This window comes from Nuphar pumila, chromosome 7 (assembly GCF_984573655.1).
Source record: "Nuphar pumila chromosome 7, dmNupPumi1.hap1.1, whole genome shotgun sequence".
Taxonomy (NCBI): Eukaryota; Viridiplantae; Streptophyta; class Magnoliopsida; order Nymphaeales; family Nymphaeaceae; genus Nuphar; species Nuphar pumila.
In genome coordinates, this window is record NC_143255.1 from 113702237 (window position 1) to 113716839 (window position 14603).

The 14603-nt window shown below is 37.1% G+C and overlaps 1 protein-coding gene and 1 pseudogene across 1 annotated transcript; both read left to right on the forward strand.

Annotated features, from left to right (window-relative positions):
• Positions 1 to 218: 218 nt before the first annotated feature.
• On the forward strand, positions 219 to 3101 carry LOC149832999 (sorbitol dehydrogenase-like). Its single transcript, XM_090012672.1, has 6 exons — positions 219 to 336; positions 636 to 703; positions 1515 to 1751; positions 1914 to 2204; positions 2385 to 2572; positions 2909 to 3101. Exons 1-6 carry the CDS (start codon positions 219 to 221, stop codon positions 3099 to 3101), a joined length of 1095 nt encoding a protein of 364 aa, XP_089868798.1.
• Positions 3102 to 11370: 8269 nt separating this feature from the next.
• On the forward strand, positions 11371 to 14240 carry LOC149833000 (sorbitol dehydrogenase-like; annotated as a pseudogene).
• The last annotated feature ends 363 nt before the right edge of the window (positions 14241 to 14603 follow it).

Below are 14603 nucleotides of genomic sequence, written 5' to 3' on the forward strand. Positions count from 1 at the left end.
GCCAGGCCATATTTTCTTACAATTTTCTTATGCTTCAGAAAAAAAAAAGTATTTATCAAATGATTCTGTGGGCGAAGGCTTGTAGAAACTGTGAACTTGACAGCGCTTCTGTAACTATAAGAACCTCAGCCATCTTCTCTCTATTCCACATCAAAGCAATCTTCTTACTATCTTTGTTAGTTAACGCAAGACAGAAAAAGGGTGAGGAAGAGAGAGACATGGGGGAAGTAGCAGCAATGTTGGATGAGAGCCCGATTGAGATAGAAGAGAATATGGGAGCATTTCTTGTTGCAGCAAATGTTCTCAAAATCCAACCTTTCAAGCTCCCACCAGTCGGTATGCCTCCAACAAACTGGAATGATTTCTTTGTTTGTGTTCTCTTTGTCTCATGATCACTTGGTTTTATATCCGAGTGTGGGATTCTTAAAATCCCATGTAATTCACATTTGGATTTCATGTATTTGGTTTTGTGTTGGGCTCATTGTCGAAAAATTAATTCTCATTGATCAGGCTGTTACTTGCCCTCTTTCTTGTTATTTCTTATATTGATCTTTGGTTTATTCATTGGAATTATGACTCTAGACATGGTTTTATTGCTGAGTTGGTTGGTTATGTGTTTTTGTTTGTGAGGTTAGGTCCCTATGATGTTAGATTGAGGATGAAGGCTGTGGGCATTTGTGCAACTGACGTTCACTACTTAAAGGTATGCATGTGTCTTCTGCGTGTTCTCAACCACATTTTAAGACGTGTATATCATCTGCCCAAGTTATCTTGATATTTATAACCCTACGTTGATCATAGCAGAATTCTGCATTGCGTTCTCTAGTTTTCACCAAATTTCTTGCACTTGACAAACTTCCGTTTGATCTCAAATGTCGTTTGTTTCGTTTCTCAGAAAAGTATGGTTTGTTTCTTGGAAAGAAGCATGAGTTGCAGGGTTCAAACAATTGGCATCGATATGTTTTCCTTCATTGATGAAAATCTTTTGAAAAGCATCTGTGGGTGAGTGTGAGCGCCCCGAATGACACCTGATCAGAATAGCGGGGTTGAAAGAATGCACTATGATATGTTATCCTCCGTGTATGAAATTTTTGAAAAGCATTTCAGAGAGTGAGACTCTCTCTCTCTCTCTCTCTCTCTCCAATAGTTCCTATGATTCTCCTCGCATCTGGAGGTTGTTTGCACAACCCACTTATCATTGTCTTCTCCTCTTATTCTCTCTCAAAAAAAACAACACATTGATACTGTATTATAGGGCATAATCCTGAGCCAATTACTTGATTTTTCCGGACAAGTGGGTGCATATATCCAAGACGGAAAAGACCCCCCTTATGAAAATCCAATCTTATGAAATTGGAAGAAACCAATCCTATATATTCTGTGTCTCTCTCAGGTGCACGGTTCGCCTACCTTTAGTAATAGAATTTCAAGCATCCCACTAGTTAGCCAAAGACCCACAAATTTCTGAGCATTATGCTCTAGAAACTCACAGCCCCTTTGCAAATTTTGAACAGGAAATGCAAGTTGCGAATAAAGTTGTCAAGGAGCCAATTGTGATTGGGCATGAGTGCGCTGGAATTGTTGAAGAAGTTGGGAGTGTGGTTACCAATGTGGCAGTGGGGGATCGAGTGGCAATAGAGCCAGGCGTCAGCTGTTGGAGATGTGATCTGTGCAAAAATGGTCGATACAATCTGTGCCCAGATGTTAAGTTCTTTGCAACTCCTCCATATCATGGTGGCCTAGCCAATCAGGTTTGGACCCTCCACACAGTTTCATCTCTCTCTCTCTCTCTCTCTCTCTCTCTCTCTCTCTCTCTCTCTCTCTCTCTCTCTCTCTACAACATTCTAGTGGATTTTCACATGCAATTTCTAACAACATACTTTTATGATCATTGGTTTTATTAATGTCTGCAGATTGTACATCCAGCCAATCTGTGTTTTAAGTTACCTGACAATGTGAGCTTGGAGGAAGGAGCAATGATCGAACCACTTAGTGTCAGTGTGCATGCTTGCCTGCGGGCTGTTGCCGGGCCTGACACAAATGTTTTGATAATGGGTGCTGGTCCACTTGGGCTCATGACCATGCTTACAGCCCGAGCTTTTGGCTGCCCCAAAATTGTCGTAGTGGATGTTGACGAAGAACGGCTCTCCTTTGCCAAAGGCCTTGGTGAATATCAGTGTGTCAAAGTTTCTTCAGACGCGAAGGTAAAAAAAGAGCTGTCAATGAAGATTCGATAATGACAGTAACCACTTAAACTAGCATCATATTGCCTCAAGTGTCAGCATTAGAGAACTGTTTCTTAGCAAAGTCAATTATAAACTCTATGAAATATGTTAGATGAAAACCCTCGGTCATGACCATTGTAGTGATATATGATTTTGCAGGATTTGGCTGATGAAGTAATTAAGATCCAGGAAGCTATGGGTGCTGCGATTGACATTACTTTTGACTGTGTTGGTTTTAGCAAGACTATGTCAACAGCCCTTAAGGCTACCCGTTCAGGTGGTAAAGTCTGCCTCCTGGGTTTGGGGCATAGTGAATTAACTGTACCTTTGACTGCTGCAGCTGCAAGGTATATTCATTGCCGTGCTCCTCTCCAACTTGAGTTCTACCTGGCTGTATCTGGCATTTGGAAAATGCAATATTCATATTCTAATGCATTTTTTTTAGTTTTAACTTGAAGAAACTGCACCCGGGCGCGGAGACATAGTCACCGTCCCGGCTGCGTAAAACTCTGATGCTAGGATCCTTGTCCCCTTGGCCTATGCCGAGGCATCTTCTTACGCAAGGGAGTAGCGCCCATGGGAATCGAACCCCGACTGCCCGTATGACAGCGGAGGCCCACTCCAACTATGCTAACCCCTTTGGACCCGTATTCTAATGCAATTATGATGTACATTTTGAACAGGGAAGTGGATGTGCTTGGGATCTTTCGTTTTAAGAATACTTATCCACTCTGCGCCGAGTTCCTCGGAAATGGAAAGATAGATGTGAAGCCACTGATCACACACAGGTATGGGTTTTCCCAAGTGGAGATTGAGAAAGCTTTTGAAGTCAGTGCTCAAGGAGGTAGTGCCATCAAAGTGATGTTCACTCTCTAGCAGAGCAATTGCCTGAAGCCTTAGCATCTTACATGCCAGTGTTCATAACATGCATAGTAGTGAATAAAAGGTGCCAGCTCCATCAAGCTCAGTATGGTTCACTGGTTTTGTTTCTTGCTGTCCGTGATTTACATCAATAAAGTTCAGACTTGTCCTATAGGCTTGATTCACCCGCTAGTTCTTGCTCTTATAAGAAAAACTAGTGGAAGTTTAAGCTCACAAATTTCTGTTAAATGTATATGCAATGTTATGACCCATTTGTGTTTATCAGATGATGAATATAATTTCCTAACAGTTATTACTTATGCAGTCATATTTCTTTCTTTCTTTTTTTTTTAAAGAACAGTCATATTTCGACTGTCTTGCTGCCAATTCTTCGCTTTGTATGTGTATGGTAGGTGGATGAATGGTGCAATCTGATTTTGAACCCTTTATACTTTCAAAAGTAGCATTATTTTTTGAAATAACTAGTTAATTTGTAGGGTAAAAAAATCAAGCTCACTTTTTTCAAGATAAAAGTGAAAAAAATAGTTTTTTTTCTTTTGAAATTTTGGTTTGAAATTGTGTTTATTTTTTTTTAAGAAACAATGGACATAGTTTAATACTTTAAAATATGCACCCCTTTTGAGGGTTTTTAATCATTTCAGCCATTTCAAGATCGTAAATCTCTAAGAGAGATGGCACAGTTAGGACTCAGGTCAGTTAGAATCCAGATCTGACTTTGAGGCATTGGTACCAGGTCTGGACCCGAGTCCTATCGGGTTTGCTATAAGAAAAACCATACCCAGGTCCTATAAAGATTACATGAACCATACCCGCTCTATACCAGCAAAATAATATTTTTTTTTATATTGAAAATCATGGGTCTTAATTGGAACTCGGTTCAAATACGGATCTGGTACAAAATTTCACAAACCATACACTCCATATACTATTCAGACGCTTTGAGTCTGACTCAATTACTAATTGGACCTCTTCTTTTATGACCAAACCCTAACTGATGTAGCACATCTGGACCAATCTGATGCATGTGAGGAGCTGGAGGATGATACACCATTGAAGACCTGCTCCGAAAAAACATACTCATGCATACCCAAGTTAAAATATGATCCCCAATTGGGCCAAAATAGGGTGTAAGGGTATTTTCATTAATTTATATTTTTATATTTCTAAGATTTTTTGTTGATAATATCTCAGAAGCGTACTTAGCTAGCTTAGTTTCAATTTTAAAGATATTTAGAACTATAAAAATATTTTTTATATTTTTGTAATTAGGTGTTGGGTTCTATGGATTTGGATAGTTTTAGTGCCTGTTAGGATTTACTTTAGGTACTAAAGGGTATATGAGTATTCTGGGTAGATTTCATTTTCTTGTTCAGTAATAAATCTGGACTTTGGATCTATTTTAATCTTTAGATTTAGAAGGTTCAATCCACCTAAGATTGGGTGCTTCTCATTGGCCAAGGAAGAGATGGCTTCTTGGAGTAGCCAACCCAAGAGAGACCAACTTATTGACTCCCCCATTAACTAAGGTAGAGGTGGCCTCTTGAGAGGACCACTCCTAACATTTTTAGAAGCCTATCATTGGCCAAGAAAAGAGAAGAATATGACAAAATTATAAGAGGATGTTTCCCCTTGACCCTTAAGAGAGGTGGCCTCTCATGAGAGCTAATGAAAACCCATTGCCTTTCTTCTCCCTAAGCCAAACCGAAAAACGTTGAACCAGTTTTTTTTGTTATGATTTAAAAATTCTGTAAAATGTGAGATGAGAAAGTGTGAGAAAGCAAGTTGAAATTGAGAGTGAAGCTGAACCGTGAGAGAAGGTGGACCTTGGTGAGTTCGAGTGAGCTTAGAGTGTGATTGAACGTGTGAGCACGAAGAACATAGAGGATGCCTTCTTCAGCTGCACGTTTGATGGGTGTCAACTCCTTCACCGGCTTTATGGAGCTACTCTGAATCGTACCATTGGTTCCTTGTGAATCTGAACCAACTTCGATTTGAGATTTGTTAATCGATTACTTGTTGCATTTTGAAATTTGTTGAGAAAAAGAAAATGTTAGCGTTTTTGAGTAATGAATTTCCGTTTACTGTGAAACTGGACTGCAGCTAACGTCTAGCTTGATTTTCTTTTACGTAATTTGATTGAAACTGAATCGAGTATTATGTGATTAAGCTTGGATTGATTGTTGTTCATTTCCTGCTATAGTTTATTTAAACTCTGTTCATGAAAAAAAATGTTTCATTAGTGATGTTCATAAAATTTAGTTGTTAATCTGATTTGAAAATTCATGGATTAACTTTGAAATTAATTTCATATCAAACTGATTATGAGTGGATCAACATGAGAAAATTTTGTTAACAACAACATTGGCGTGTTTGAATCAGAAGTTCGATAATCTGTCCACTCTCAGCCGTTTAGTGTGTTTTTTGTTTAGTAATTTTCTTGTCATCAATTTTTTTTTATTTAATGTTTTCCTAATCGGCATTGAATCAGTCTGCATTCTGTTTATGTGTGCACCATGACCAGTCACTTCATATTTTGAATATGCTAGTTGATTTCGTAAGTGAGTTGAACTTGAAACGTGATTGATTAAATCAGATTGTCCAAAGTTAATTAGTGTTAATTTAGTTAGCACCTGTTTGTGCATTTTTTTTCGCACACCAATTCGTGCAGATTTATTTATGTCGTTGTCGTCACTGAATCTATTTATTGTTCAAGTCTGTTAAATCTGATTTGCCTATGTGCATGAATATTGAAATTTATCGTTTAAGTGTGGGGACATTGAATCTAAAAGTTAAGTCTTACATGTGTGTGTTTGCCTATTTGAAGAAGCTTGTTGACGCATGTTAAATTTTAGAAACTGAAAATTGTCTCTCAAATATATATATATATATATATATATATATATATATATATATATATATATATATATATATATGCAAATTTGATTTGTATGCAACCATGACATGTTTGCAAAACTAATTTGTTTGTGTGACTTTCTTGCGTTATAAGTGTCATTTGAATTTGTGTCATTTTGATTCTCCTTACAAATTTCTACCCCTAGAAAGTCTCTATGTTATTTTGGTATTAAAGCGTGGGTTGTCGGATTTCTTAATTTGATATGATTCATAGTTTTAGGATGTCTAGGGAATGGTGTATGCATGGTCCCCACATGGATAACAAAAAATATGTCATCAATTCCCTATTTATAGACGAGGTTCACCAAGAACCTCTTCATGATTTCGAGGGTGAACCCATCTTCGATGAAGATGTGGGGAAAGAAGAGGTTGTCCAAACCTCTATGATTTTTGCAGAAAGAACTCACGAAGAATCTCTTCGCGAAATCCTCCAAGATCTCATCTTCGATGAGTTCAAAGATGGTCAGGACTATGGAGAAGCATCATGTGTCGAGTCTCTGCTGAAGGATGTGACACTCATCGCTCTTGAATTAGATTTGAGTTTGTGGAACAACTCGTCGATGTTTGTCCTCAAAATTTTTTTTGGTCACACCATATTAGGATTGAATTAGGGAATGAATGGAACACTACACTCGAAACTAGGGAGAGTTCACATAAATGGGTTGAATTGTTATTTTTTATACTGTGTTTTGTCTCGGTCAGTATACTTTCTGGTTTTAAAATAAGAATTGATTCATCTTGTAGTGTCCATCAGAAATGCTTCCTTTTGTCTGAAATGTTAGTGAATTTTTTTTTACCTGCTGGTGATTTAAATTCTTTTAGGGATTTGATTGCATTAGCACAAGGTAAAATAGTTAAATATTCTCTTTTTGATGAAATACTGTGTAAAAAAAACCTATTGCAAACCCCAATTTTTTGTGAAATTAGAGAACAAGTAAATACAAATTTTTGTGAAGGTTTATCAAGGTGGAGTAAGTAATTTTCAAACCTGATAAATTTATATTACTTCAAAAAGTGCCTAAACATTGTTATTTTGTTCCTGTTAATTTTATAAAGTTAATTATGTTCAAATTATTTATTGGTGAATGTTTTTTCAGGTACTATGTGTGGAATATGTATAGATTTTTGGATAAAGTGTTGGGAACGATAATTGGGAGTTGCATAAACTTTTTGTGTTTTAATTAATAACCAAAACCATGTTAAAAACTTTTGACAATACATTTTAGTCGTCCCGTGTCCATTAGGTGTTTTTTGCTGCATTTTTATTTTCCCTAATTGGTTCTTGTTATTGGGTTGTTCCTTCGTAAACTTAGCACTAGTACACACACTTGCGCTCAAGCAGTCCTCCTAGTGCGTAATTCGGTTCGAACGTATCCTCTTGATAAGATACCATATTATTTTAAATCTTAAGATTAAAATAGATCCAAGGTTCAGATCCATTGTTGGACCAAAAAACAAAATCTACCCAAAATATCCCTACACCCTCTAGTATTCAAAGTAGATCTTAACGGGCATTAAAATTATTGGGATCCGTAGAACCTAATACCTAATTACAAAAGTACAAAAAAAATTATAGTTTCACAAATCCTCAAAATTAGAACTAAGCTAGCTAAGTATATTTTTGAGATATTATGGATAAAAAATCTCAAAAATACAAAAATATAAATGGATAAAAATACTCTTATACTCTATTTTGGCTCAAATGGGTCATTTTTGACTTGGGTATGCGTGGATATACTTTCCCATAGCGGATCTTTAATGATGGATCATCCTCCAACTCCTTGCATGCATTAGATTGGTCCAAATGCGCTACATCACTGACCCTATAGGGTTTGGTATGGGTCTGGTCTAGGTCAAACCTGATTCATTGACATCCCTAGGTACAATAGTTTTTTTTTCGCTATGACCTAGGCATAGTAGTTGATAGTTTTCATCTAGTTGACAAGTCCAATCTCAATATCTTGGTTTCTAATGGCAACTCTATTGTTAAGGTAAATTACTTGAATTAACCTTCTTTATATAACATGTTGATTTTAAAGATAATTTTATGATTTTTTTTATTTAACCACACAACTTTGATTATATTTTTGAGAAAAAGGACATCTTTTATTTTGAATCATCGATCGTCCCACTTTTAGTTATCGAATCGAGAATGGTGGGTTTTTGCAAACTACGATGCAAGGGCATATGAAAACAAATTGTTGAAAAAGATACCTTGACACACGAGCTTTGAAAAATACAGTCCTATGGCTATTTGTTGCCTCCTCTTCAAGTTTATGAAAATCTCTATCAAGGGAACCAATAATACAAAGTAATTTCTACCATGACTTTTTTTTTTTTGGATTAACAAGCTGAGGTTAAGCATACCTTTACATAATACAAGAGTGTGTAAATTACATATCAAGAAGTGAAGGAAACCAATATGGTGGTTTATCCTTTAAAAAATGATCAACTCCAATGTTCCCTAAGGGTATGTTTGATGGCTCATCTAAGATTGGAGGGAATAATTGAGCATAGCATACAAAACACATATTTTGTTTGTTCTATAACAATCGTACTATGTCCAACATTTGTTTCGACTAGATAAGAAGTTGTGTTCCTTGTGACCAACATTTGATTTTTATGTTATGCGGACAACTTGGACACATATGGATAATGAGTTGGATAACTTTGTTTTGAATCATATGACTTTTAACATGTTTATTATGGTTTTTAACTTTAGATATGGATCTCAGATTAGATCTAAAAACTAAAAATGTTTAAATTTTGAATAATTTGAGAAACAATAAGAATTGATATTTTTTATATATAAATGCTTTAATCGGTGTGAAATTGAATCTAATTATGAAAATTTATCAAAAAATTATGGATTTTAGCCCCAAATATGGATCTCAAACTGGATCCAAGTATGAAAAAAATGTTTAAATTTTGAGTAATTTGAGAAAAAGTAAGAATTAATATTTTTATATATAAATGCAAAAACCATAAATAAATCATAAAACCCTACAATGCAAGAAAATAAATCATAAATAAAACAAAAAATCTAAACTATAGGAAAATTAAACCATAAAATCAAAGAAACCATAAATAAATCATAAAATTAAATATAAAAAATCCTAAATCAAACCGTAATGAAAGAAGATCAAAGAAAAACAACTCTAATCAAATACAAAAAAAGCCATAATCAAATTAAGTATAAGAAACCCTAATTAAAGAAATTTGATTCAAAACCCTAATCAAAGAAAAAAAAAGTCCTAATCAAATTAAATATCTAAAACCCTAATTAAAGATATTTGATTCAAAACCCTAATCAAATCAAAGAAAAACCCTAATAAAATTAAATAATAAAAGCCCTAATTAAAGATATTTGATTCAAAACCCTAATCAAAGAAAAAAAGTCCTAATCAAATTAAATATCTAAAACCCTAATTAATGATATTTGATTCAAAACCCTAATCAAATAAAAAAAAACCTTAATAAAATTAAATAACAAAAACCCAAATTAAAGATATTTGATTCAAAACCCTAATCAATGAAAATCAAAGAAAAACCCTCTTATTAATGAAAAAATATAATAAAAAAAATCCTAAGAAGAAAAAGAACAACAACAACAAAGAACAAAGAATGAATAACGTAGAAGAAGGGAGAGAGAGAGAGAGACATGGATGGGAAGAAAGAAGGTTAGATCCCCCTCCGCCCAATTTTTTTTAAAGTCATGTTATCCTGTGTTGTTCTTAGCGTAACAAAGGGGTGGGGGTGGAACGGTGTTTCACCATTTCACGAACACGGTGGATGGCAATCCATGGGTCCGCTGCGTTTAACAATTGTTAGCAACCGTGCTACCTGCGGCTGCATCATCCCGTGGGACACACGATCAAACATTCTCCAAATAAGCTAGTGAAAGGGAACATAATTATGTTCCCTAGAAACCCAACACCAAAATCTACGAAACTACAAAAACAAGTTCAAAACATCGTGATAAACTAAACGCTCATTTTCAGCATGACCTGATCTGCTTCCGCTGTAGATGGATATGATTCATACGGACCAACTCACGAGCACTCCAAAAGAAACGTCAAGAACTTGCCCACAGGCTCAGGGAATCATGGCAGGGTTGGTCTGCCAAAGACCCACCCCACCCAATATCAGCCCAGTTGGCTAATCATGTGCGCTAGTGGGTTCACACCAATGACACTAAGATTCGTGGCACAGCGCACGTAAGTTTGATCCACAAGTTTGAAATCTTTTTGAAAAATAGGACGTGGGACCAGGGATGGCAATGGACCGCCCGCCCCGTCTCAAGATCCAAATCTCCATCCCCGCACCGGGATGGATTAACCTCCACCCCTGCCTCATCCAGCTCGTTTCATGTCCTCAATTCCCAGTCCAAACAGGAGCGGGGCGGGGCCCCATTTTTCCTTTGCCAATTGTCATCCCTTACAAGGATGCAGGGTGGGGCGGGGTGGGGCAGGGCGGGGCGGGGAGGGGAAAAGCGGAAGTCCATTCTCACCTCCATCTCTCCACGAAGATGAATTTTAACCTTCATCCCTGCCTTCATCTCCATTTCATACCCTTCATCTCCGGTTCAAACGGAGCAAAGCGGGGCGGGGCTCCATTTTTCCTCGGTCCACTGCCATCCTTATGTGGGACATGTAATTTCTTATTTTTTTAATTAATAAAAATTATTTGTAATACTTTAATTATAAACATGTATTTTTATTAAAAATATAAAATACTATTACAATTTTATTAAAATTATAACTTTGCATGCCAATATCCTTGTGGGCGTGCCTGCTTGTTGACCCGTGTTACTAAGGACACAGCAAGCAAAATGGCGTGTCCCTGTGACATGAGTTCGCAAAAGAGTAATGCAATGTGGACAACCACTCATTTTCCCACTCTGGCTGGCCACAAAAAGGATGTTGCCACCTGGATGCTCTCAACCGGGTCTAATCAAAGCTAAGTCTACGTTCTTAAATCTGGTTGTGTTCCAGACCCAACAAACCAAGAAGCTTTTTTCGACAGAGAAAGCTGGGGTTAGGCAGACTCCTACCAGTGATACGACCATATACCATTGGGATTCGAACTTGCAACTCCTAACAAGGTGACTTGCACTAACTGCTTCTGCCAGACAAGCAGAGCCTCCCTTGATAACAAACCAAAAAGCTTGCCTGTGCTCGGCCATGGTGAGAATTTCATGTGCACCCACACTTAGTGGTGTGCTTTTCGTGACTGATTTCTGCCTGTGGTGGATTTTGGGTTTTCTTGTTAGTTGATTGGTGATTGGATGTTGGTGGGGAAAAAATGAATTTGGGATAGGATTTGATGGTTTGGTTTGTCATTTTTAGGTCCCCATGATGTTAAAGTGAGGATGAAAGCTGTGGGCATCTGTGGGAGTGATGTTCACTACCTGAAGGTATACATATGTAAATTCTTTTGGGGGGTTGCCGTTCATCTTTTGATCTCAAGAACCAGTTGGCGTTAACACTTTCATGAATTTTAATTGTAAATACTTGAATTTTGGAACTTTAGAGATCCCTGCAGAGTACTAGAGTAAGACTGTATCTAGCATTCCTACCTTGTACTTGTAGCACAGATTTTAGTAATACTTCTTACATGTATGGTTCACCATCTTCCACACATTCAAGGTTGACGGGAGCGTCTTTTTCTATTTCCTTTTCTTTTCTCTCTTTTTCTCTCATATCTCTCCTGATGTACTCCAATTGCAATGGAAATCCTAGAAATAATTGTCTCTTGTAGAATAGTTGGTACCGATGAGGAGCTTATTCCTCTCCTATATATAATAGGAAAATTAGTAGCTCCTAAACAGTTTTATATCATAAAATGCTACACTTCAGAAAAACATGGTTACTGGTATTTCTTGCTTAATCTGAACCTGTAGATGTGTTTAGCATTATTTATATACTAAAAATCATGTTTTGTACCGAATCAGTTTAACCAAAATTGTTTATTTCTTCATCACCAAGTTTGACTGGGATATGAACTGCTGATTTTTTTTTATTGCTCTAAAGCACACATAAACATGGAAAAGCACCTCATCTGAAGCATGTCTGTAAGTTTATATTAAGCAAACACCAACACATATGTTTATTTAAGTGGCTTAGATATTCATGATTACATGCATTATGGTTCTTTGTCTTTGGATATGCTTTCATGTTGTCTGTCAAATACAGAGACATCTATGTTTTTACTGTGAAATAGGATGTGATTTGACCGAGTGAGTGAAAAGAGACGGCTATTGCATGGGGGACTAATACAGTCTGTTTTCCTTTCTTTTTCTTTTTCTTTTTGTTCATCTTTTCAGACACTGCGCTGTGCACATTTTGTGGTTAAGGAGCCAATGGTTATTGGCCATGAATGTGCTGGAATTATCGAGGAAGTCGGTAGTGAGGTCCGCAATGTGGCTGTGGGTGACCGGGTGGCGTTAGAACCAGGAATCAGTTGTTGGCGCTGTGATCACTGTAAAGGTGGCCGATACAATCTGTGCCCAGATATGAAGTTTTTTGCAACACCTCCAGTACATGGCTCTTTAGCGAATCAGGTTTATGGCCTTAATCTTGTTTCTACTTTATAAGAAATTGAAAAGAAAACTAAGCTTGTTTTTTCATCTTTTAAAATAATGGATCATGATTCATGGCAAGGTGTACTTTCAAACTATGAAAAAAATTTCGTGGAAATTTTTTAAATTTGGAAAGAAACCGAAAGCATGATTCCCACCCACTGTCAATTTACAAGAGCCATAGAAGTTACTTCATGGTTTTAATTGTCAACAAAAATCTCTTTTCAGTAATAAGAGTGCTATCTGTAAACCAATGTTGCTGCTGCTGTTAGTTCGATGTTGTGAATGTGCTTCAATACCAATGCAACTTTTTGCATCACAAAAAAAAGGCATAAGCAACTGTATCAATATTCATCCATGCATCTCAAAATGGTGAAAATTAACCCTTCTACTTATGTTTTGCAGATTGTACATCCAGCTGATTTGTGTTTTAAGCTACCTGATAATGTAAGTTTAGAAGAAGGGGCAATGTGTGAGCCACTAAGTGTTGGCATACATGCTTGTCGGCGTGCTAATGCTGGTCCTGAAACAAATGTCTTGATCATGGGTGCTGGTCCCATTGGCCTTGTGGCCCTTCTGGCAGCTCGAGCTTTTGGTGCTCCTCGAGTTGTTATTGCGGATGTCGATGAGAAAAGGCTGGTTGTTGCCAAATCTATTGGTGCACATCATTGTATTAAAGTTACTACCGATAGTCAGGTGAACAATCAATCTCCTAGGAACTTATATTATTCATTTCCTAGAACTAACTCATGAAATCCCGTAAGCCTTGTTCTGTGTCATGGTCAAACTTGAGCATAGGGAAAAGCTCATGAAGCTACAGGCTACTCTATTGATTGAAATGACCTTAACTGGTTCGTTACAGCTACAGAGACAAACTAATCTTTGAATGATATTTGATCTATTGATTTAACTGGCCTTTAGCTGGTTCTTTACAGCTAGAGAGACAGGGTAGTCTGTGAATGATGCCCCTCAACTCACCTCTTTTTTCATAAAATTCATGCAAATTGGTAAAGTCCTTTTTGACATGGTGTACTTGATAAAATTTTGTCACTATGCATAGGAATAAGTTCATTTATTAAGATAAATGTCATTTTGGCAGGATGTGGATGAAGAAGTTACTCAGATGCAGGAAGCCATGGGATAAGAGATCGACATAACTTTTGACTGTGCAGGCTTTAGCAAAACAATGTCTACAGCTCTCAAGGCTACTCGTGCAGGTGGTAAAGTTTGCCTTGTGGGTATGGGGCATAATGATATGACAGTCCCTCTTACTCCTGCTGCTGCAAGGTTTGTTGAATTTGTTTACTTTGTCTATTCACTCATTCTCTGTTTCAAATGGTAAAAGCACAGCATCTTCCTGCCTAACCGTTTCTTAACCAGGAAAAAGAAAACGGAAATGCTATTTTGATGATCATGTTTATCTTGATCATTGGGCACAGGGAGGTAGATGTCATTGGTGTATTCCGCTACAAGAACACTTGGCCTCTCTGCATCGAGTTTTTGAGGAGTGGAAAGATTGACGTGAAGCCATTGATAACCCACAGGTTTGGATTCTCACAAGCAGCGATCGAGGAAGCCTTTGAGACTAGTGCTCGAGGTAATGCTATCAAGGTGATGTTCAATCTGTAGCAGTAATCACATTCAGTTGCAGAAAGTTCAACTGTCCACTGTGAAAAATTAATTCAGTCTACAGTTAATAACCAGTGAAGGCATAGTTGCAATTAAGCATTACTTATATGGTTTGTCATGCTGTGTGTATGAGAGAGAGAGACTAAAGATAATCAACATTACCACTCATGAAGATCAACAAAATGTTGAACACATGAACTGAACAAGCACCAAAACAAAAATCGGAAATAGGAAAGCTGAAGTAAAATAACTACAGATTGAAACAAACATCATATCCAAGCTCAATCAGGATCCTCTGGACAAGAAGGCACCACAGATGGGTGAATGTCTATCGATGGGAAGGGGAGATCTCTAAGATGCATACGCAGAATCAC